This window comes from Rattus rattus, chromosome 14 (genome assembly GCF_011064425.1).
Source record: "Rattus rattus isolate New Zealand chromosome 14, Rrattus_CSIRO_v1, whole genome shotgun sequence".
Classification (NCBI taxonomy): domain Eukaryota; kingdom Metazoa; phylum Chordata; class Mammalia; order Rodentia; family Muridae; genus Rattus; species Rattus rattus.
In genome coordinates, this window is record NC_046167.1 from 49,712,405 (window position 1) to 49,734,781 (window position 22,377).

At 44.6% G+C, this 22,377-nt stretch overlaps 1 protein-coding gene across 3 annotated transcripts in view; it reads left to right on the forward strand.

The window, feature by feature from the left end:
- The window catches only part of Dusp22 (dual specificity phosphatase 22), a 49,662-nt gene that overhangs the window by 15,646 nt on the left and 11,639 nt on the right, over positions 1-22,377 (forward strand). For all 3 annotated transcript variants that reach the window (XM_032884643.1, XM_032884642.1, XM_032884641.1), the window contains exon 4: positions 18,851-18,900. In XM_032884643.1, coding sequence (XP_032740534.1) covers positions 18,851-18,900 — 50 coding nt within the window. The remainder of the gene's footprint in view (positions 1-18,850; positions 18,901-22,377) is intronic.

Sequence of the window (22,377 nt, forward strand, 5' to 3'; positions counted from 1 at the left end):
ACCCGAGGCAGACATGCAGCCACAGCCTTAGAGGAGGAGTAAGGAAGCCCAGTGTCAGGGAAAGAGGCTTTGACTCACGGTGAAAAGACAAGGAGACTTTGACTTCTGAATAATTCAGAAAACGCCCAAAACTGTACAACTGCGGCCCTGTAATATGGACAGGAACTCCGGGAAGGAATAGTATGTCATCAAAGGACTGGTTCTTCTGCTTGTCTCTAAAGTAAACCTGCCGTCCTGGAGTGGTTTCTTTGCTAAGGAATTGGCCAGGACCAGTCGGATGGTTAGATCTACCTAGGCCAGAGATTCTGTTCTCTGTTCTGTTTTCCTGTAACGGGGCCTTCACTGCTGCTCTAACATCCCCCACCCCCGCCCTGTCCTGCATCTCTGAGGAGGTAACCTTAAAATAATTTAGGAACCAAGTCAGACTCGCAGCAGAATGAAGACCCTCAAAAACATCATAAAAGGGGGCGAAGAGATGGTTTGGTCAGCAAAGTGCTTGCTTTGGAAGCGGGAAGACTTGAATTTGGATTCTCCTAAAAAATACCAGTTACCTCAGTGCATGTGTTTAACCCCAGCACTGGGGAGGTAGAGGCAGGAGGATGGCTTGTTGACCAGCCAGTTTAGCTGAACCATTAAGCTCCAGGTCCCCTAGAGACCCTGTCTCAAAAAGTAAGACGAAAAGTCATTAAGACACCTAACATTGATCTCTGGGCTCTACTTGCACACACATATTCATGCACAAACATGGACACACAATTCACACACAGAAATAAAGCAACACATAAGTTTAGGGACCTCACTCACTAGGAACCCTAACTCTCCCAACTCCCTCTGAGATTCTAAAGAACTATAATCCCCTTTCTATTCCCACTGCTTGCCTGCCCCTCCCCCCCACTCTCTCTCCACACAAGCTAGGCAGGTTCTCTCACACTGAGCCACACCCCCAGCCCAGCTACTACTACCTTTTACCTGACAAATCCCAGCAGAATTGGGTTCTTACAGGTGATCTCTCCTGACTCCATTATTGTAAAAATAAAAAGTCCAAAGTTCCCATGGCTGCTTTAGATAGTTTGATGAGAAGCTAGTCCTTCCGTCCTAGGTCAGAGAATTTTTTCCCAGCATGCTCGGTGTCTTCAGTTCTTTGCTGCCGTGGCTGATGCTTCTGTTGTCAGTGTCTATAGATATTTCTACATTAGACAGGGTGTGCCTATTGAGCTCTCCCTAGCAATTGTGGAAGTGTGCCTGTTCTCAGTACCAGCACAGTTTTATTTTTAAACATGTATTAATTATACAAACTAATGGATTTCATTATGATATTTCCATGCCTGATTATAATATACTTTGGCAATATTCACTACCCTCTCTTTTATCCTTTTCACTTAGCAAAATTTCTGCTTTGTTTTGTTTTATTTTTGATACAAGTTGTATTCCTTTCCATGACAGCCCCTCCACATGGAGGCTGGGAACTAATGGTATATTTGTTCCTTGAGCACCTAGTATGTGCCAGGACAGGGACAGGCACTAAAGATATGGAAAGTGTGCTCACCACCCCCATCTGCCTTGGTAGAACCTTTAATGCATAGACAGGATCATAATCTGGTTAATTTCTATTCTCATTCATTACAGCCTAATGAAAGAAGATATGTGAGAAAATCAAATAGAACAGTATACTGGAAGACCCAAGAGTGAGCTCTGTCTTCCATTCATAAATCTGGAGTTGTTTGCACTGAGCATGCATCTCAATGGGCCCTAAGCAGTGACTAGGAATTCATATGTAATCAGCTTACAGTATTATGTCCAGAAGGAAGCTGGCACAGACAACCAGAATGAAACCTCCTTTCATGGTCCAGACACTCACTGTGATCTGGTTCTTCAAGACTTCAAGCCTGGCAAGCAGTCCGAGTTATTCTTACACTTTTGTGACATGACTGATTCTGGTGACTCCAAACCTGGCCAGGTTACATTCTGAGGTCTTCTCATCACAAAGTCAAGGGTCTTTCTCCTGGATGTCAGTCATTGAAATACATGTCCTGTCAATACATATATCAATTCAAGTAAAAACTCTGTAGACCTGTGGTCACAGTATTCACGATATAACAGTCCTTCACCTGATTCTATGCTCTGGCTGTGGCTGGGACATGCTTATGTTTACTAGGAAGTGTTTCCTTACCGGGTTGCAGGGATAGGAAGTGCTTATAGTCAATAAAATGCTTGCCAAAGGACTTGAGTTTGATTCCCCCAAACTGATGTTAAAACCAAGCATGGTGGATCCCAGTACTGGGGAGACGGACATCCCTAGAGCACACTGGCCAGCCCGTCTAGTCTGGTTGGCAAGCTCCAAGCCAAAGAGAGACCTCAAAAAATGGTGAACATCACCTGAGGAGCAGTACCTGAGGTTGTCCTCTGACTTTCACATACATGCAGACCAGCATATATACAAGCACATGCCCACGCAAACACACAAGAAGTGTTTCCTCATTTGACAGACTAGTGTGAGCATGGTGTCTTCGGCATCGAGAAGAGGGGATTTTTTTTCCAATCAGAAACCCAATATTGCTTGTAGGTGCTGAGGAAGTAATATTGAACAAGGAAAGGTTTCTCTCTTCCCCTGAGAAAAGAAACAGCCCTGTCTTTCTGATGTAAAAATTTCAGAGTTTGTTTCATTTTTCGTTCTATGTATTTGACAGAGCACCTGCAGGAAACAACTACTTTTCACTATTAATAGAAATGCTTGAAAAGTGCCCTCATCCCATCACACAGCTTCTTCACATCAAAGGTTCTAATTACGCATTGATGAACTCAACAGAGAAACGGAATCTACGTGCATGTATGTTATGTATTTAGTGGGTAGACTGTGTGAGTTGGAATTTGCTTTGACTGTTTTTGGTTTTGTATTTTGAACTCTTTTAGTAAATATGGATTAGATAATGACTAGCTTGTCTTCACAGGTAGGCATTTGTGTATTCCTTCATTATGTGATAGGCTCTCACAGTGAAACCTAGGCTGGTTAACATTCCCATTCCCTCTCAGTCTCCCAAGCGCTGGGATTACAGGCATGTGCCACCACGCCTTGTACATTCTTAACAATCCTGCTTTTATTTCCTTTAACATTAAAGATACTTTTTGAGCTATCCTTTGTCCAGTATCTAATTTTGTGGTATTGCTCTACTTGACTATGGCTTTTATTCTGACACAGGCTGTTATCTTTGTGTCTCTACACTGTCTACATTCCCATACCCCTTAATAAGGACTTACTCACCAGGATGAGATGCTCATCTGCTCGGACAGTCCTGTACTGTGACCATGGGGCTAGACTCAGGCTGATAGAAGGACCCTTGCAGGAACCTTGGTCCTCCTGCTCTGTGTCCCTCTGAATTCACTTGAGCAGTTTTGTTGGCTTTTGAAATATGAAGAGGCCATCTCCTTCAAGCCAGAGCCAGAGTCCGGGAGCGTTTAAAGTTTAAGGAAGGAAATGCTTCTGTTGCTCCTCTTCTTCCCGGTATGGTTCAGGACAGTAACTCACGCGTGTAGCCAGTACTGATGCAGTCTAGCCTGTCTGTCCTCTGCTGTGCTCGCAGGGCAAGAGAGGCTTTAGGCTTCTTTCGTTTCTGTAGTGTCTGCACTATGCTCTTGGAGTCATGAGACGTGAGTTTTGTCAGTCTATGACAACCTCTGTGCACTCCACTCCTTTGTGGCGTTTCTTTGGTTCTGATGGTATAGTATAGTTCAGTCTGGCACACAGGGATATAGATGCTTGCCAAAGAACAAAGAACTGCTTACATTTTAATCCCATCCCAAAATGAGAAAGCATATCTTTGGTCACATGTGACTCATTGGTGTAGGAAAGCAGAGCTGTATCAAAAATGGCGTCATGTGACGAGTCCGTGGTGCCAGCGTCTGATTAGCATGTTATAGCTTCCAGTGCATGGGCTGCTGCCACAGCCTCTCACTTGCCAGGAAGTGAGGCATACATGGTGTCTAGTTTTGTGGTGCTGCGAAAGCCTCTATTGTCGAATTACTAACCTATAATCCCCTCAGAAGGGTCAATGACTTTCTCATTGAACTCTAAATGGTCTGTCAGGTGCCTTTGGTTGGCAATGGGAGATCGGACCCATTAAAAAGATCACACAACTTCATAACAGTCAACAGAAGCTTTGTCATACTTGAGGCATGCATGTGGGGTTGAAGGAGATGGCCCCTTGGACTTCATGGAGTTTAGTCATAGAAACTGAGGTTACATTCAGGGCAGAATTTGCTGTCGTGGTGTAGGAAGGGGTAGCCCCCCAGGCGTACACTTGGGTGCCGCCTTCTCCTCTGCCTGTCTTCTCTGATGCCACTGTGTTCCCCTGTGCCTTGGACACAGAGACCCAACAGGCAGAGTGTATGTGAGCGTGCAGGTGTACCCAAGTTGTGGAAACTGTAAGCCACATTTCTTCTAGCACAAGGAGAATAGACCCCCCCCCAAGCCATTTCAAACACAGAGATGTGCAGATTTGGGGTACACTGGCGTTCATGGACCACGGTGTTAGTAATGGCACAGCAGTGGAACCAGTCTCAGTTCATACATACGCAAAAGTACTTGAAGCAGTCCCCAAAGAGGGGGTGCCTGTGTATTTAAAGAAAGGAGCTCAATAAGAAACAGAAACAAATCATAGAAGATACCTATAATATGATCTATATAAAATGTAAAATCATGATTATATTTCTATTACATATTACAAATAGAGTCTGGAAGGATCATAACAGACTCCTAGGAATGGAAGAGTCTTGTTTTCTTTATGTTCTTTTAATCTGTAATTTACTTGTTCCAGTAAGAGCCGTGGTTCTCAACTTCCCTGATACTGTGACCCTTTATGTCGTTTCTCATACCCTAACCATAAAATTGTTTCTTCTTCATAGCTGTAACTTTGCTACTGTTGTGAATCATAATGTAAACATCTGATAGGCAGGTAGTCTTAGGCGACCCCTGTGGAAGGGTTGTTTGACCCTCAAGGAAGTTGAGAACCTATCGGTTGAGAACCAGTGCAACACGAGTATCTCTGTGATGGGAAAGAGAGGTTGGTGAGTCCTATTCTTAGTGCCTGTAATAACAATAGGTAGATTGCATGTGCATAGTCAGTCAAAATATTCTCTGTGTGTATGTGTGTGTGTGTGTGTGTGTGTGTGTGTGTGTGTGTGTATGTGTGTGTGTGTGTGTGTGTGTGTGTGTGTGTTATCACCATGTGCCATGGATTCATGTGTGATATGTGGCATCAAGCATCTTTTGTGGTCTGTGGTCAGCAAATACAAAGAAAGAACATCATCCACTTCAAGTTGCCTTAATCTTCAAGGCAGAAACTAGCCCAGGACATGTCTGTAGTAATAGAGGCTTTGTTTTCAACATCAAAACAGTCTGTTTCTATGAGTGGGCATAGGAACGTGTTTATGCCCTTCTTTCAGGATTCACAGATTCACCTAGTGCTGCAGCTTGAAGCACTGGGCACTGGTTCCTGTCTCCTCCAACCTGGCTGATTTTGTTTTTACCAGCATTGCACAAGCACCAAACTACCCAGTGGTAGTGAAGCCCAGTGCCTTTACAGATAAGCAACTATTTGCCCTGGGGTTAGTTTCTAGTTGATGGTTGTTTCTTGCAACTTTAGCTGGGTCTCGCTTCTCTAGGAAAATGTCTAGATGTCATCTGAAAATCAGTAGTACCTACTCTGCTTCGGATTGCAGTACCTCTTGTGTGTTAAAGCAAATTTGTTTGAAGCCAACCCCAGACTTAAATAGATATGACTCAAATAGAAATAATTACTGTAGGGATCGAAAACTGTCTAGTAATTGCTTTTCTTGACTCAGCTGTCAGAGTTCCTTGTGTGGGGCAGCCAAGTGCAGAAGAGCTTGGCTCTATCTGCTTGCTGCCTCTCTGCCAGCATCCTATGTGCAAATGGAGCACATGCGTGACAAGGCTGCATGGGGCAGGAGGAAGGCTGGAGCCTTTCATACCAGACTCACTCTGGAGGAAATATGCTATTTCTTAAACCTCCAGTAAGAAGGGCTCGATGTGTGCCTCCTGGTAGCAGAGCCAGGCTTTCCACAAACACCTTGTCCCTCCTCATTAGACTTCCTGGAATGCTCCTGCTCCCTAGCCTACCTTGGATTACTGGATGATACAAAGAGAAGTAAGAAGGGGTTCCACATGATATAGGCACATAAATACTCACAGTGTTGCAGAGTGGCAAATATGTATCAGGTATAAGGGTCCCCAAGACACCCAGGAGGATATGGCAGCCATTGAACCAAAGGATGAGAATTCTGTTTGGTTCTCCAAGACAATGGGAGCTTGCTAGCTGGTGGGTGAGGACAGTTGTGTGTGATTCCTAGTAAAGAACAACACATGTGGTGACATAGGAGTGCAGCAGGGTGTGTCCAGCCTGTATGAAAGGCTCAGCAGAGGAGATGAGTGGCCAGGCTGGAAAGGCAGCCTCAGCGAGGAGGATCGGTTTTTTTGTCAGACTGAATCATCCGGTGGGAATTAGATTCACCCAAGGTTTGCTCACTAATCAAGTGACGCAGTCAGACTGCTTCTCCAGCAGTTATCAGTGCAGGGATAGATGGAGGGAGGAGATACACATCTTAGAAGCTCTTGCCCTTATTCCTAGTTAGAAATAAGGGTTTGACCTGGAGCTAAAGGAGGGATATTTGTTTTCTAGAAATAAAAGATCAGATTGGATCTGGGACTGTCACACAAAATGATTGAAATTCAGCAATGTTGAAAGAATGGGGGAAAGATTCTGAAGCAAAATGAGCCAAAGGAAGGAGGGACAGCAGTAGTCTTAATAGACAAACATGCCCAAAAACAAAGAGGTCAGCTACTTTAGTGACGGAGGGAATAAGCCATCAAAAAGATGTAACAACCATTAACTTCCAGGCACCTCAGAAACTACTTTAAAAATAGCCATTTCTTGGGTAGAGTGGGAAGGACTAATCTAGTGTTTAGTTGTGGGGTGGGGCAAGCTTCATGGTGCAGACACAGTTGTTGGCTATGCATACCCCAGAGATCTGGGTGAGATGTCCCTGCCATATTCCAGAGTTTGTTAGAAGTGCAGGTTCACTCAGTGCTCCAGATAGAGTATAGGTTGGACAAAAATACTTGAGCATCTTCTCTGTAAAATGTGTGACCACTTCATTGGGTCTGAATAAAGCCAAACAAGAAAGTGGGAAGATAGGGTGACCAGGGAGTTGTGTTTGTTATACTACGTTGTTTGCAGCATAGTGGGAGAGGTCATCAGTCACCAACCCCGCATTGTGACATAGCTGTATATGTGTTGTTCCTGCTAATCCCTTGTACATTCTAGTTTACCTCCAGGCTTCTGGCTGCAGTCCTTGGGGTTCTCTGCAGAGGCACAGGGTGCTCTGAGCTTTGACCATGTGCATGTTTACATTTTGTTTTACCTCAGGCAAGCATCCTACGTTCCTTGGTGATGGACCCTCACCTTTGGAGACCCTTACCTGCCTGGCTGTTATAGGCAACCACAAGAGAGGGAGTTATGTTACCTATAAAGCAAATGGGACAGGATTTAGTGGGCATGTAATGACTTTTAAGGTGTTTAAAGGGTAATTTGGCTTAGTTTGGTGGGAGTAACCAGAGAGAATCTACAGAGGGAAAGTGTGTCTCTGGCTCTGGTTGGGACAGGGCAGTGACTGGCAGACACAGGCACCCTGAGCACTGTGAGGAACAGGTACTGTGTCTATCCCAGGGGGCCCTGTGTTGCAGGCTCTTTAGGAAGAGGCCTCAGAGTCTAGTCAGAAGTTCGAATGGCCAGCGAAAAGCGCTCAGTGGTAAAGAGCTAAGTCAGGGCTCAAGCATGCTATGAACACCATTCTTCGTTTTCACCATAGGAAAAATGATTCTTTAAATGCATCCAGGGTTATTTAAGATTAGCTTAAACAAATCTGCTGTTTTCGGGTGCTCTTAATAATGCATTGCTAGGTAGTGACACAGGTGGATCAGTGCCTGTCCACACCTGCAAGGGAAGTGATGCAATCCTATTTAGGGTTGAGTGTGAAGCAAGTGCATAGCTGGCTCTTTCGTGCAGACAAACAGGCTGTGCCCAGAATGCGTTTAGAACATGCTTCCCTCCCTGCAACCCAGCTCCCTGAGATGTTCTGGAGACACGCGTGTGTCGGGAGGATGGCATCCACCCCTGGACATGCATTGACATATCACTTGTCTCCTTTCAGCTGTTGCCACAACCACAGCAGATTTCAATTTCCACCTTTGATCACAGAGCGGGTGAATCATTGGCCACATCTTGACCCTTTTGATGGGAAAGAAAACAGTGCAGGATGAAAATTACAACAAGCCAAACTAGGAGTTTCATAATGCAGTACTGAGTTCATTGTTCCCAGTATCTTAAGACCCTCTCTTTTCTTTCTCTTTCCTTTCTCTCCTTCCTTCCCTTCATTCCTCTCCCCCACTCCCTCTTACTAAGGATTTGATCCAGGGGTTTCTGCAAGCGCTCTCCCACTAAATTCCATCTCCAACCCCTTTTCCAACTGTTTTGAGGCAGGGTCTCATTAAATAGTTCACGCTGCTTTTGAATGCATTCTAGCCCAGTCAGGCCTGGAACTTGCTATCCTGCCTCAGCCTTGCAGGATTGTAATTCGGATTACACCATCAGGTTTAGCTTGGATTTTTTTTTTCTTTCCCCAATTTTCTTGCTGTTAAAATGAGAGGAGCCGGGGCTGTAGGTAAGAACCAGCCATCTCCTTGTCATTTGGTAATTCTGGGATGAGGCAGCTTGGATGGACAGAACCACGCCCAGGCGTTGAGACTTCACTCGTGAGAAATTGCTGGTATGAGCTGACAAATGCAACCTAATTGTCCTAAGTTAGAGCTTCTCTTCTGAGGAGCCAGCTCCATGGTCACAGGGAAAGGCGGTCACTGGGGATGATGAGCTTCCACTGCATGTGGTGTTCTACCCTCCAGAGCAAACGTCCATGGCTAACTAGCATAGCCTAAACATCTCTTGCTTTGTTGTTCCCGTGAAACTGAGGTTTCCTGCCTCTTCTGAAGAACAACCGTTCTTCCTGCTTCCATAATGAACAACGAGATCATAACTGTGTGGCTCTTCCTGGCCATTCTGAGATCCTGGTGATCCTCTGTCTCCTTGGTGGCCACAGTGCTTTCTGCCCTGGGGCCTCCATCTGTGTCCGGTGCTAGAGCAAACAGCTGTGGAAATAAAAATAGCCATCAAAATGTTCACAGTGGAAGGGGGAGGGGTGTGGTAAAGCCCTCCCCATCAAAGGGAGGCCCCAGGACACTGGTGCCTAAGCTGAGAGAGGAAAACACCCTTCCAGCTGCACCTGCCATGTTGTAAACCTCAGGCAGTACCATGGCAACCATTGCAGCATTCACAGTTGACCACATTGCAGAAGGATGCTGCTCCTTGTGTGGAAGAGAAATGGCAAAATGCCACCCTTGCCTTACTTCTCCCTAACTGCCCAACTCCAGAACTCTTGCTACTCTCGGAGCTCCTTGCTTTGCTCACATAGCTAAAACACTTGAGCCTCTGCTGCTGGGGGCCTGAACCCTACTTCAAGGACTTAGCTAGCCCTTAAGATCAATACTCAGTTCTGAGTCAATATTTACCTCCTTCCCAAACATGCCCTAAGTTTGACCCAGAGAAGATCTCTCACCAATTAAAAAAAAAATTAAGTCTCACAATTAAAAAAAGAAACCATGAATTGTTGTGAGATTGTGTGTGTGTGTGTGTGTGTGTGTGTGTGTGTGTATTCTTTAATATATACATTGTAACCTGTTCAGTGTATATAACATTACTTGTATATAGAAGATTTCAGCATTGGATGACCAGTTAGTGGGCTTTTCCCTGGAAGAACCTATTTGTCCTGCTCTTAGCATTCCTAGTTATCTGTAGTTCTTTGTCTGGAGTTGATACCCCAGCCTTCCATGTTGTCATTTCTGTGGAGTCATCCATGTTCATGTCTTCTCTGGGCAGCCATTGCAATGGATGGTGACCCTTACAGAGAACCACAGCCCATAAACATGTAGAAATTAAGTGACCATACGGTACCTAACCCTAACTGATATTTCTACAGCATACCTAAAGTTCAGGGACCATAGCAGAAAGAGAATGGGAGGATTATAAGAGCAGGAGAAACCGGAAGTTTGTATGAGATTTTGTTTCATAAAAATGTCAGAGACATTCTAGATCCACGAAGTCTCATCATAATGGCTGCCTAAATTTTTCATTCTTCATGAACACGATCACCACATGTCCTGTCAAGATCAGGAACAACAGGCAGTGGAAGTTGAGGTTCAAGCCTTCTGAGATGTGGCACTAGTGTCCCTGCAGGGAACCGTGACTAGAGCCAGCTCCACGTGTCATGGCCAGCTTATGGGCTGTGCCTTTAGGATATACAGGTTTGAATTTTAGAAGATGCATCTACTTTTTGAAGCATCCTTTTCTTTAAACACATTTGCTGCTGATTTTTAAGGAGCCAGAGCTGAGAGACTGGGAACACAGTGATCACTGTAAGAGTCTGGGATCAAGCAGTCCAAGCTTGCATGCTGGCTAAGGCACCTGCATTCTGGGGGCTGGGAGGAACTCAGAACACAGAGTCTTTGTGAGCCAAGTTGTCAAGAGAAGCTTTGAAAAGAGCTGCTGCACTGTGTTGAAGTTCTGCTGAGGAACGGCTGTTGGGAGGAGCCTACAGAGAAGGAATCACAGACCATAAAGCAAGAGCTCAGGGGAGGAGTCCAGGGAAGGACGAGACCTGCAGGGACTGACTCATAGGCAGGCCAGTGGTCCTGAGCAGGCCACTCAGAGTACAGGGCAGATTTCCATAGGAGGGTGTGGAACACACTACAGGACCTGAAGTTGGGTCTTCTTTACTTTTCAGATGCAGGGGCACTAGTGAATATGTTTTAGGCGCACACATGGTCAGATAAAATGTATCTTTTACAGAATGAATGTAAATTTCCTTAATGCTGTTCTCCTATTGGTCTCTAAGCAGCACTTTCATTCACAGCCGTTTCCTTGACTGCTTAGATGGCACTACTCTGACGAAGGCAGACTGCAGAATGCCCAGGTTTTGAGCAATGTTAAACTGGCCTCAGATTTATGAGTCGCAGTTAGCACATCAGCTAACCCTCACACTGAACCAAATCCAGAAGAGACAGGAGGCAGAGCAGCCCCGATCTCCCCCATTGCCTTCCTATAACCTATCCCATGTGGGCCAGAGGAAACCCCTTGTTCTGAGGCCGCTTTGGTCTTTCTTTGAAACCTTGAACAAAAATAAACATCAGAATCCTCTTCTGTCACTCGGACGAGTCAAACGTTTGTCTTTTTTGACTAAACTGAAAGCAGCAGCAGGTGTAGAGGCTTGGATTTGCATCTTGGCTCACAAAATCAAACCTCGGGCTAAATCTTACCTCTCCACTCTGACCGTCCCACTCCCCCACCCGCCCCAAACCTCGTGAAGGACCACAGTGTTCTTGGAAGTTGTTATTTGTAGTGTTTGCCTAAATTTAGCGCGCAGGAAAATCAGTGGCACATGGGTGCTTTCAGAGAGTGCCTGCTCAGCTCAGCATCTAGACCGAAGGCACGTATTATCGCTGTGATTTATTCTCAGCTGTGGTCTTCTTTAGTAATTGGCACTGACATTGACGTTCTTGCCATACCAGAAACATTAAAAGGAAATGACCAAGAACCTCATAAGAATCTAGACCTCACCTATTCTTTATTTTCTATAACAAATTCCAACTCCCAGTCATATGGTGCTTAGACTGTTTCTAGATTATTACTCTTGGGGATTAACCTTGACTCACACTTTTCCCTTTAATACAATGTAGTTTTTTCAACTGTTCTAGGCTGTATGTAAAGTCTTAGATTGAAGAAAGACTTCGATCCAAACTCCTGGACCAGGCACTGAGCTGAGCTTGCATACACATGATAGACATACCAGGCTCCAGCAACTCTGGGATAGACACCCGTGCAAAGAAGGCCCTCATGAAGGAGACTGACATAGTCTCGTCTGGAATGGAAATCTCAAGGAACTTTCAAGTCAACAGTTGTCATCCCTTGGGCCTGTGACCTCTAAGAATCTAGCTTTTCAAAGTTTACTTCCTTTAGGTTTATATGAGGTGCAGAAATACTAGTGTCTACAGAGACAGAGATGAGAATGGTTATCTCCAGGGGTAATGAATAGGGAATGAGGGAGTTAGTGTGTAGTGGGTACAGAATCTGATTTGGGAAGAAGAGTAAGTTCCAGATATGGATGATGGTGATGATTTACAGTCATGGAAGTGTTCACTTAGGCAAGGCCAGTATGGTGCCTGGTATAGTGGCTATCTATATAGTTATGGGTATTTAAAAGGCCAGATGGGGATTCAGAAGTTCAGGATCAGCCTGGGTAGCACAGAGAGTCTCTGATTGAAACAAACAAACAAACAAACAAACAAACAAACAAACCTGGTGGCACAGGCCTGTAACTACAGCTACTAAGGAGGCTGAGGCAGAGGTACAAGTTCAAGGCCAATCTTGGCAACTTAGTAGGACCATGTGCCAACATAGAAAATGAAAGGAGGGCTTGGAATAATGGTGTGGTACTGGAGCATTTGTCTAACTTGTGCAGGGCTTGGCTCAGTCCCTAGTTCTACCAAAGAAAGGGGGTGGGGGGATGAATTTAAGATAGTAGATTTACATTGTGTATATTTACCTTACCATAATAGAATGAGTACTAGTTAGTGGTCAGTATGCGTGCGTGTTGAGTGTTTTTTAGGCTTTTGGCTTCTAATCCAGAGAACTGAAGGTGAGTGCTGACAGAGATTTGCCAAGTAGCAAGGAAATTATTCAGAGCAAACAGTAGAAAAGATCAGAATACATTGCGAGAAGGCCACATGGGTAAAGAAAGAATCTAGGCTCCATTTATTGTGCTGTGCTTCCTTTGATGGACCCAAGAGGAGAAAAACTTTGGTTACTGATGGGTGTCGTTTGAGTCGCTCTCTATTTTGAGTGATAGATTATCTAATCATTTTCCTACTGTGCATGTTCCCACAATGCATCTGACTTTAATTATATGCATGCCCAATTATGCATAGGCACAGGATAGTAAGTAAGGGATTTTCCCTGAAAGATTACTTGAGCATACAGTTTTGCTTTACCGTGAATGTACCCAAAACCAGTTCAAACTGCAACAGTTTGTCTATTTTTCATATTAGATACATTGGGATTAGAATAGAAAATCTACATTTGATTTATTAGGGGTAAAGAAATGTACCCTATTTTTTTTTAGAGAGGGGTGCACATGTAGCCCAGTGCAGGCAGGGATCTAATGTTGCTAGGTGCTTTGTTCAGAGAGGCTATGTGTGCATAGTGCGTACAGGAAAAGGATCTAGGCTGCCTAGTGTCTGACCACTGGGTGAGAGTGTGCATAGCCCAAACCAGGTTGGGTCCCAGGTCACTTACTGATGTCTTTGCTTCCTCAGTGCTGTGAGTCGTCGTCACCAATGAAACATGCTTTCACTGTGTGATTTTGGAGTTTTGATTGTTTCTGTTTTGAGGCAGGTCTCATGTAGCTCAGGCTAGCCTCATACTGGCTATGTAGCTGAAAATGGACTTGAACTCTGCTTCTGCCTCCCAAGGACTGTGCCAGGGCTGTGACTTTGGAGTTTTGTAGAGGTGCATGAAGTCATGGTCTAGGTTCTGAGCAAATGAGGCCAGTCCAAATTTTAATTTGGCTTTTAATTGTAATTTTTCTTTCTGGGAGTGTAGTTAGGGACTGTGAAACTTAGTGCTCTTGGTACAATCGTAGTCTGTCCTTGTGTCATTAGAACTGGAGAGACCTGCTTAGCAGGCCTCCTGGAAATCTGAATGGGCTTGTTTGTCAAAGAAAAGATACCCTGTTTGTAGGAGGAAGGCCCTGGTTCACCCATCCGTCTCTAGTGCTCAACTCTAATAGCGACATCTTCTCCGGCAGCTAAAATAGCATTCCCATCGTGTGGATTTCCACTCACTTCCAGAATTTACGCTCTTCTGTTTGCTTTTAGTATTTCTACAAGGATGCAGTTGAGTTCTTTTTTTTTTTTTTTAAGATGGCTGGTTTTGTACTTATTTCCCACAGGCATCATACCGTGTGTGATGATTGGATCAGAGCAATGCTCACAACCTCCATCCTCTGCTGTTGTCCCCTGTGTGTCCTGGCCGCATTCTGGAATAGTTGTCTCTGACAGCATCCTCCTGGCCATCGCTAACCTCCAATCCCTACCTCCCTGAGCCTGCCCAGGTTCTGATATCTACTCCACTAGGCCACTTGTATGAGGAGAGCAGCTTTAGCTCCTATGTGTAGGGAGGATTGTGTGTACAGGCCGTAAGGCCCCCAGGGTCCAGCCATGTGGCTGTAAAGAGTTCTGTTTGTACATGCTTCACCCTTGCTTCCTTGTGAGGAAGAATGGTTGTGCACAGCTGGGTCTTTTGCACAGCAGGTCACCTGGACTCTCAGAAGACTCTTACTATGTCTGGGGGTGGGAGTAGCTTTAGAAATTACACTTGAAACAAGCAAGAGTTTGGCCTCTTTCCTGGTTTTGTGATCAGAAGCTTGGCTCTGCTTTTCAGGTATGTGCATATCGTTTGAAGTGTAATCTTTAGTTTCAGTCCAAAGAAAGGCAAAACCCTACCTGTTAGTGGTTATTATACTTGCTGAAACAGAAAACTGAAAAATGGTGGAACTTTTGAGACTACGACAGTTCTGGTTTGTTCAGATCAAGCCTTTGGTAAGCTTTCTGAACTTTCTTCTTCCTCAGTGATATGTAATTTCTTTCTAACTTTCTTTGTGACCCAGTGATGGCTATTGACGTAATTTCAAAACCTAAACACAAGAATTTCAGCAGGAAGCTTCTCAGGGCAGGCGATCCCTTGTAACTTCCTTTACTTCTGTCTTGTGTTTTCTAGCGTGTGGACCATGTGGCTCTTGGAGTGGTGAATGTCAGCATGTCAGTCCTCACTGCGGGCAGAGTGTTTACACATACCCTTGTTTCTTGACTCTGGTGCCAAGCTCATCCGTGTTGCTGCTGTTTCCTGGTTATTTTGGCTCCTCAGGAAGCCACAGAGGACAAAGAAGTGTCCCATACAAACTCTTTCAAAGCCCTGGAGGAATCACTAACTGATCTAGCTTTCCTGCTTCAGTGCAGCATGAAACTATTCTGCAGTTTGAAAAGTTGTGACTTGATAGTTAATAACTCCATAAATGTTAACTGGGTTCACACCAGCCTGCTGTTCTGAGACATCATAGAAAGTACTCATATTTATTCTTTATTTTGTAAGAATTTTATCTCAAGGAGGACTAAAACAAATTTTATTTTTACATGTTTCAAAATATAGAGAACACGAGGCAGAAAATATATAGCAAACACTATATATACTACTGGAAACATTGTATTTTTAGTAGATTTTCAGATTGTTGGATTTTTTTTTCTAAGTTCTTTATTTTAACCTTCTTTCTTGCTATCTTTTACACAATGTACTAAACATACCCCCCACCCCCTTCATTCGTCACTCTGCAAAGCTCTCCAGAGAGCAATCCCCTGTATAGCTCACAGATAGGAAATGTCCATTTCACTCATTAGAACAGGGTGATTTTAAGTCAGCCCAGCTTTCTGGTGGCACAGGGGGCTCAGAGCTGCTTTCTGAATTAGTAACTAACTGTTAAAAGCTGTACACATGTGCAGGCATCTGACGCCTTTTTTAGGTAGCTGCAGTTCTGCCTTCCGTAGCCTCAAAGATATCTGTGCTTTGTTAATGACTAAGTCATGATAAATAGATGCTTTTGGGGGTGAGCAGCTAAGCCTTTTTGACAGTTTTGACTCCTTCAATGACTTGATTTGCATATTTCTTATTGTAGGTCACAGTGAAGTGGTTTATGTTCTGTTCGAGTGTCACTAGAGCATTATAGACAGCATGCCCTTTGCATGGCCCAAACACCAGCTGTCTTCCTTTCCCAGTGGTCCTTAACAGACACACGCGCATACAGGCGCATGTGGGCGCACACGAACACACACGCATGCACACGCACGCACACACCAGACCCTTCTCATGCTGTGACCTCTATGGAGTTGATTAGCACCTGCCCGCAGCACTAGGACTTTGCCAGAGTGCCAACCAGGGGCCAGGCACCATTCCAGGGAGTTAAGTGTTCTTGTGGTAAATGATCGTTGATGCTACACTGTCTTGTCTTTTTCTCTGTTTGGATTTAACAGCACAGGGTACCCAAATGTAACTGAGAGGCACACATTCATCTTTACAAGTTGCAGGAGTAGGAAGCTGAAGGAGCCGCATGCCCTTCTCCACTGCAGGGGCAAGAGACCTGGAATGGCCACAGTTTACGTCCTTATCCTGTGGCTTCCACCTGTTTCCTGTGGCTGGTAGACTCCTGCACACTGGGCAGATTCTACTTTCTGGGCCCAAGCTCCGTTGCTTCTGTGCATCAGGTAGCACAAGTAACTGTGGCCCTGGCTGGCACAGCCTAAAGGAAACAGTGGTTCCCACCTCCCCTGCTAACAGGCTAAGGCGTATGCACAGGCACAATGCTGCAGCCTAACCTGTCCATTCTCTTCCTTTCTCTCTTTGGATGTATCTTCCCAGTATATAGACTGGGCTGACTTTAGATTCTGCTAACAGCCGTCCATCAGCACGAGGGAGAGATAGGCATTTCTGTGCTGTCCTAGAGGAGTCCGTAGCCTTCTGCCTGCTGGGGCTTGCCAGGCTGAGATGGCAGTAGCACACTGGAGGATCCTGCCCCTTTGGAAGTGTGGCCTGCCATGAAGATGGAGGAAGTATGTGGGAGGGGAAGGATTTCACAAGCTCCTGGGCCTGACCAGCTAACACCAGCTCTCACTCAGGAGCCAAGGAAAGAACGAGGCCCTCCTGACAACTGGAAAAAGCAGTGGGTGTGTGTGTTAGACAACGTGCACGTGGATCGGAGTGGAAGAGAGGAGGGAAGGGACGGTTTGGGGCAGGAGTGCTTTCTTTTCTAGTGCCTTACCCTTCAAATTAAACTGTAATATGCTACCAGGTTTGGAAGGGCTTTAAATGTTTAAAATAACTGGTCAGTGTTCTCAGCGTAACACAGCTCCTGGGCCCAGGAAACACGAAGACCAGGGGAGAAGGGGACAGTGGGACTGGCAAGTCCAAGCCATACAAGAGAGAGCCCACGGCTTCCTTTCCCTTCCCTGCTGGCACAGTCCATTTGCTCTTGGGTGAGATGATCCTGTTGGGATAAACAGAGGTAAAAAGCATCTTCTCGCAGATGCAGAAACTGCAATAACCACTGTGTGTAATGGTTCTCTTTCAAGTTATGAGCGAATAGCTTTTTCAAAGCTTGGAAAGGTAAACAGGAATGAGGGGAAGTTGGTTTTTATTTTTGAGGGGTTTTCCGCATGAAACCCCTCTCCCACCATAATGGCAGACGGGAAGGGATGGGATTATACTGTTCAGGTGGTTGTTTGCTAACAACAGGTCAATTTCAGCAGAAAGGAGATTAAGAGGTAGAGGCTCGGAAAGCTGGAGAAATGGGACCCATGCTGAAGTCCCAGAACCAGCTCACAGTTCTCATTACACAGCAGTCTACTGTGTTCGGCCTTCTTCTATACCGCTAGGTCACAGTTTGCCTTCTGTAAGCTTACCAGAAATAGAAGGCCTGGTCCTGAGCCTGCACCCAAGCATCGGGGCCGATAGGCATGGTGCCCGTATTGTAGCTGTCCAGCTGTAGCTCCAATGACCTTCCAGAGTGACGAGATCAGCAGTAAAAATTACAGAAAGACAAGTAAACCTAAAAGCAGGTGGCTTCGTAACTTCCTTTCCCAAGGGACTTGGCTATATCTGCATCACTATTGGTGATCAAGCTGGCCTCTCACACTAGTTAGTTCTTCTCTCTGGCTGTCCAAGATGTGGTGACAAAATTCTGTGACAGTTGGCAAATCCAGGAGGAGACTTATGAGTGACTCATCTGTCCTTTACCATAGTCCACTGCCAAGGTCGTTGAGATTTCTGGGCCCTTTGTTGACTGACACTGAGGATTTTAGAACTACATTGTCTGTCTTTTCTGTACAGAAGTAAACCAGCTTTGTTTCTTTCTATAAAACTTAAGTTCGGCATAATTTTGAATTATTACCTTGGGTAAAGAATTTTTTCCTCAAATTAGAGGGAAATAAAGAAATACATTACTTAATCACTCGGATTTTTACTGTTCTGCAGAGCAAGCAACATTGTTTCCAGGCTTCAACAGCCTCAGAACTATAATTCTTTAACACTGAAATGGCATAGAAAGCTATGGCATAACATCTCCATTTTCAAGTCTCTTTGAAGGTGTTGACCAGCACTGTCTCCTTTTGGGATATTCAGGATCCAAAAGGAACGTAGAAAGTATAATATAAGCAAGTGCCAAGGTGACAGTTGTGAAGCCTGACACTGAAGTGCCCAGCTCTGTTTCTTCTTGTTGTTGTTTGGGTTTGTTTTCCTTCCCTCCCTCCCTCCCTCCCTCCCTCCCTCCTTTCTTTCTTTTTTTCTTTCTTTCTTTCTTTTGGATCCTTCAAATTTTATCTAAATTTTTTATATATGCTCCTTGCAAACCAAAGCATGAAGATTGACGAACCTATGGAAAAGAATCAGGGACCCGAGTCAGAGCTTTTCCTCAGCTCCTACACAACAAAAGACAAATTAAAAAAAAAAAAAAAAACTTCAACTTTTTTTTGTTTTTGGACCTGAATAAATGGTTCCTTTTAATACTTTACTTCCACTGTGTATGATCTTCCTTAGCTTTATTTATGTATATATTTTTTGTCTTTCTACAGGGAGTTAAATACCTGTGTATTCCAGCAGCAGACTCACCGTCTCAAAACCTGTAAGTTTTTTTTTCCTGTATTTTTTTGGCAAAGTTAAAAACAAGTACAGTGTGTGTCCCAGCCATTCTTGAGCTAAATGAAAAGCAGATACAAGCCTCTCAAGGCAAATAAGGAAGCACTGTGAGAGCCTGAGGAGAGCTGCTATCCTGAGTGGGGGAAGAGGGTCTACAGAAATCAAAGCTAGAGAAGCCAATGTCAAACTATGGATTTCCAGTCCTGCTGTGACTCGTGGAGGCTGGGATGTCCATAGGAAGGGTCTTTAAGTCTAGGGAGAGGGTTTGGTCAATAAAGTGCCTTTCTTGCAAGCCAGAGGACCTGAGTTCAGATCCCCAGAGCCTACAAAAATGAGAGGTGTTGGAGGATCTCTGGAAACTCATAGGAGAGTTTTCTGGTCTGCATAGTAAAATCCTAGACTAATGACAGACTGTCTTAACAAAGAAGTGGGAGTACTTGAAGATCATATATGCATGAATGTGTGGGCATGTGTGTCATGATATATATACTTGGGGATCAAAGGACAACTTACAGGAGTCAGTTCTATTCTTCACTCTGGGTTCCAAGGATCTGTTTCAGGTTCAGGCTTGTGCAGAAAGCACCTTTATCCACCAACCTGTCTCACTGGGTCTTCTTTGTCATTTTAACAAGTTAAGATGGATTCACAATTGCAGCTCACCTAAAAAGCTCAGTGTCCACAATGAGTCTTGATAGGGTGGGAGGGAGCATTGAAGACCCAGTTATAACAAGCACCATTGGTCTCAGTTAGGCCCAGCATGGATAGGTGATATTTTTCCCAGACCTGCATTTGAGCCTTGCAGGCTGAGATGCTAAGAGTTCCATCTCTTTGTGAATCCCACACTTCTTAAAACCTGGCCTCGGATTTTCTGGCTGTCTTGGCCTGGATACTGGGGACCAGCACAGCAGCCCTCCTGGATCCATGTGTTTCCTCAGTCAGAGGCACTCCAGATTCAAATGTTGTTTTTGTGTCTGGAAGACCACAGGGTTCACCCCTCCCTCTACTGTGTACTGTGATACAGATTTTCTGTCAGTAAGGCAGACTGTAGACGTGTTTTCTGACCCAACTGCTCAGCTTCTCCAAAAGATACTGGAATGTCAGCCATCCTTAAGTCTCTGCTGCCAGAGAGCAGGGAGGTCCTGGATTAGGCTGTGACTTTATAGACTTGTTGCTGGAGGGGTGGGGTAAGTCTGTCAGTCAGTGGTCTGTCAGTCAGTGGATAGCCAGACAGGGGACAGAGGGTATAGAGTTAGACCAGGAAAGCACTGACCAAGGGGAAAGTTGGTACAGACATGTTCTGCCCAGGCCAGGATCTGTCTCTACCCTGACTCTTGGTCTTTCACAGAGAGGAGACTTTAAGACTGAGAAAGGGGCAGAGGAAATTTTACTAGGAAAACAAAGTAGTAGCCTCATCTGGAAGGAGAAGCAGCAACATTGGAGAACTTCCTTGGTTACTAGTCGTGTCAAGAAACAGAAGTGGTTGGAAGGGCATGGTCCCTGCGGAAGGAAGTGAGGCGCTGCCTTTCTCCGAAGACCACAGCAATCTTCTACCCTTGTTTTGGTGACTATTTTTGGAATGATTGCTTTGCTCGCATCTACAACCAAGATTCAACCATGCTATTGAATGTCAGTACCTGACTGTCAGGAATCAAGCTGGAATGTGTCCTGGGGATGTGCAGTCAGGACACAAGGTCTTTGACCTGCTATAAGACTGCCCTAAGAGCTAAGTGCTACCTTCGTGTTCCATAACAGTGATCACATATGAGTACTGACAGTCCTGCATTTGACCAATGAACAACCAAGTGTCAGAAAATCCCAGTCTCGTCTACTGTTTCAGGTTTTAACTAGTTACATTCAATTCTCATCTGAAAATGCCCATTTTTAGGATTTGGAATGGCACAGCTAGATCTATATGAGCATATTTCTGTGAGCTCTAGGCACTTTCAAAGTATAAATCTATTTCTACTCTATATGGTAGTGTCTTCAGAGTTATAGGAACGATTCTTGAGACGTTCTGGTGACAGCTTAGGTTTGATTTATTTATCTGTTGCCAGTGAAGATGGCTGAGTGTCTTCATCACTTTCTCTTTCTATAATAGAATATTTGAGACTGTGTGATTAATACAGAAAGGAAATAAGTTTTATCCCACAGTTCAGGACGCTTGATGCCCAAGATTAGGCTGCCATATCTGTTGAGAGACTCATTACTGTTTCATAATACTGCATGGAAGGAAAGCCAAGTGCTTGAGATGGCCATGGAGACACTACCTCCATGACCAGACATGTCATACCAGGCCCTGTTTCCCAGTACTGTCAGATTTAGGAGTTAAGGTCCCAATAAACAAATTGGGGGAAGGGGCATTCAGACTATAACAGTGAATGTGACTCCATGATCTAATCAAATGCTTGCCTCTGTCTGATATGACTTATTTAGGGTCTCCTGCATTCACTACTCACAGCACACTAGGAATTCTCAGTGACCCTTCACTTTCTGTGTCAACTAATGCAGGTGGTCGGGAGATCAGTGTTCCTTTTTATGTAAATGTATTTATTTTTAACCTAGATCTTCTAAAGACAAGGTTTGTTTACTTTTACATATATGGGGTTTTTGCCTGTATATGTGTACCACAAACATGCAAGCCCACAAAGATTGGCTTTGAGTCCCCTGGAACTAGAGTTAAAGCCAGTTTTAGCTGGCATGTGTACACCAGGAACTGAACCGAGGTCCTCTAGAAGATCTGCCAGTGCTCCAGCTGCTGGGACCAAGCCATCACTCCAACTCCAAGATAAATTCTTAATGCTCCGGGTAACTAAGGCAAGAGAAAAGACAATAGCTTGTTACACTTGCTCTCAGTGACCCTGATGCTTATCAACAGGCGACCTCTCGTCCGACCACACTGAGCTCCTGATGCCCCGTTCCCTCTCTTCAGTGACAAACAGCTCCTAGAAATCTGTGCTGTTTACTGTTTCAACATAGATAGTAACTTTTAAGATGATTTCTAAGTTTGGGTGAAGCGCTTTATTTCATAAATCGTAGACTAGGAACATAACTCAGTGGTAGAATGCTTACTGCCATGTGGTAAGATAAACACTGAATATTTCTTTCTCGGCAAAGCCTTGAACCAGCAGGTATATCAGCTGATTATGCTTATTAAGAGGTGTGTGACCTTTGACACTTCAGTCACCTGATAGTGTGTTGCTCTGAACTGCAGAAAAGTTGGTTTTCTGTCTTGGCCTTAATCCTAGAGAATCTTCCCCCATCTGATCTTCTATGAACTTGAAATGTAGAAAGCTGGTTTGAGATAACACAAGCACAGAATTTTAGCTCAGTTCCCCCAGCCACCCAGCCTGCCCAAGTCAGGAAATAGAAAAGTTCAAGTTCTCCGTCTCCCGATAACCTCACAACCCTAGTGTGGTGTGTTTTGCATGATGTTGTCGTAATAAGAGATACGCTAGAGTGTGTG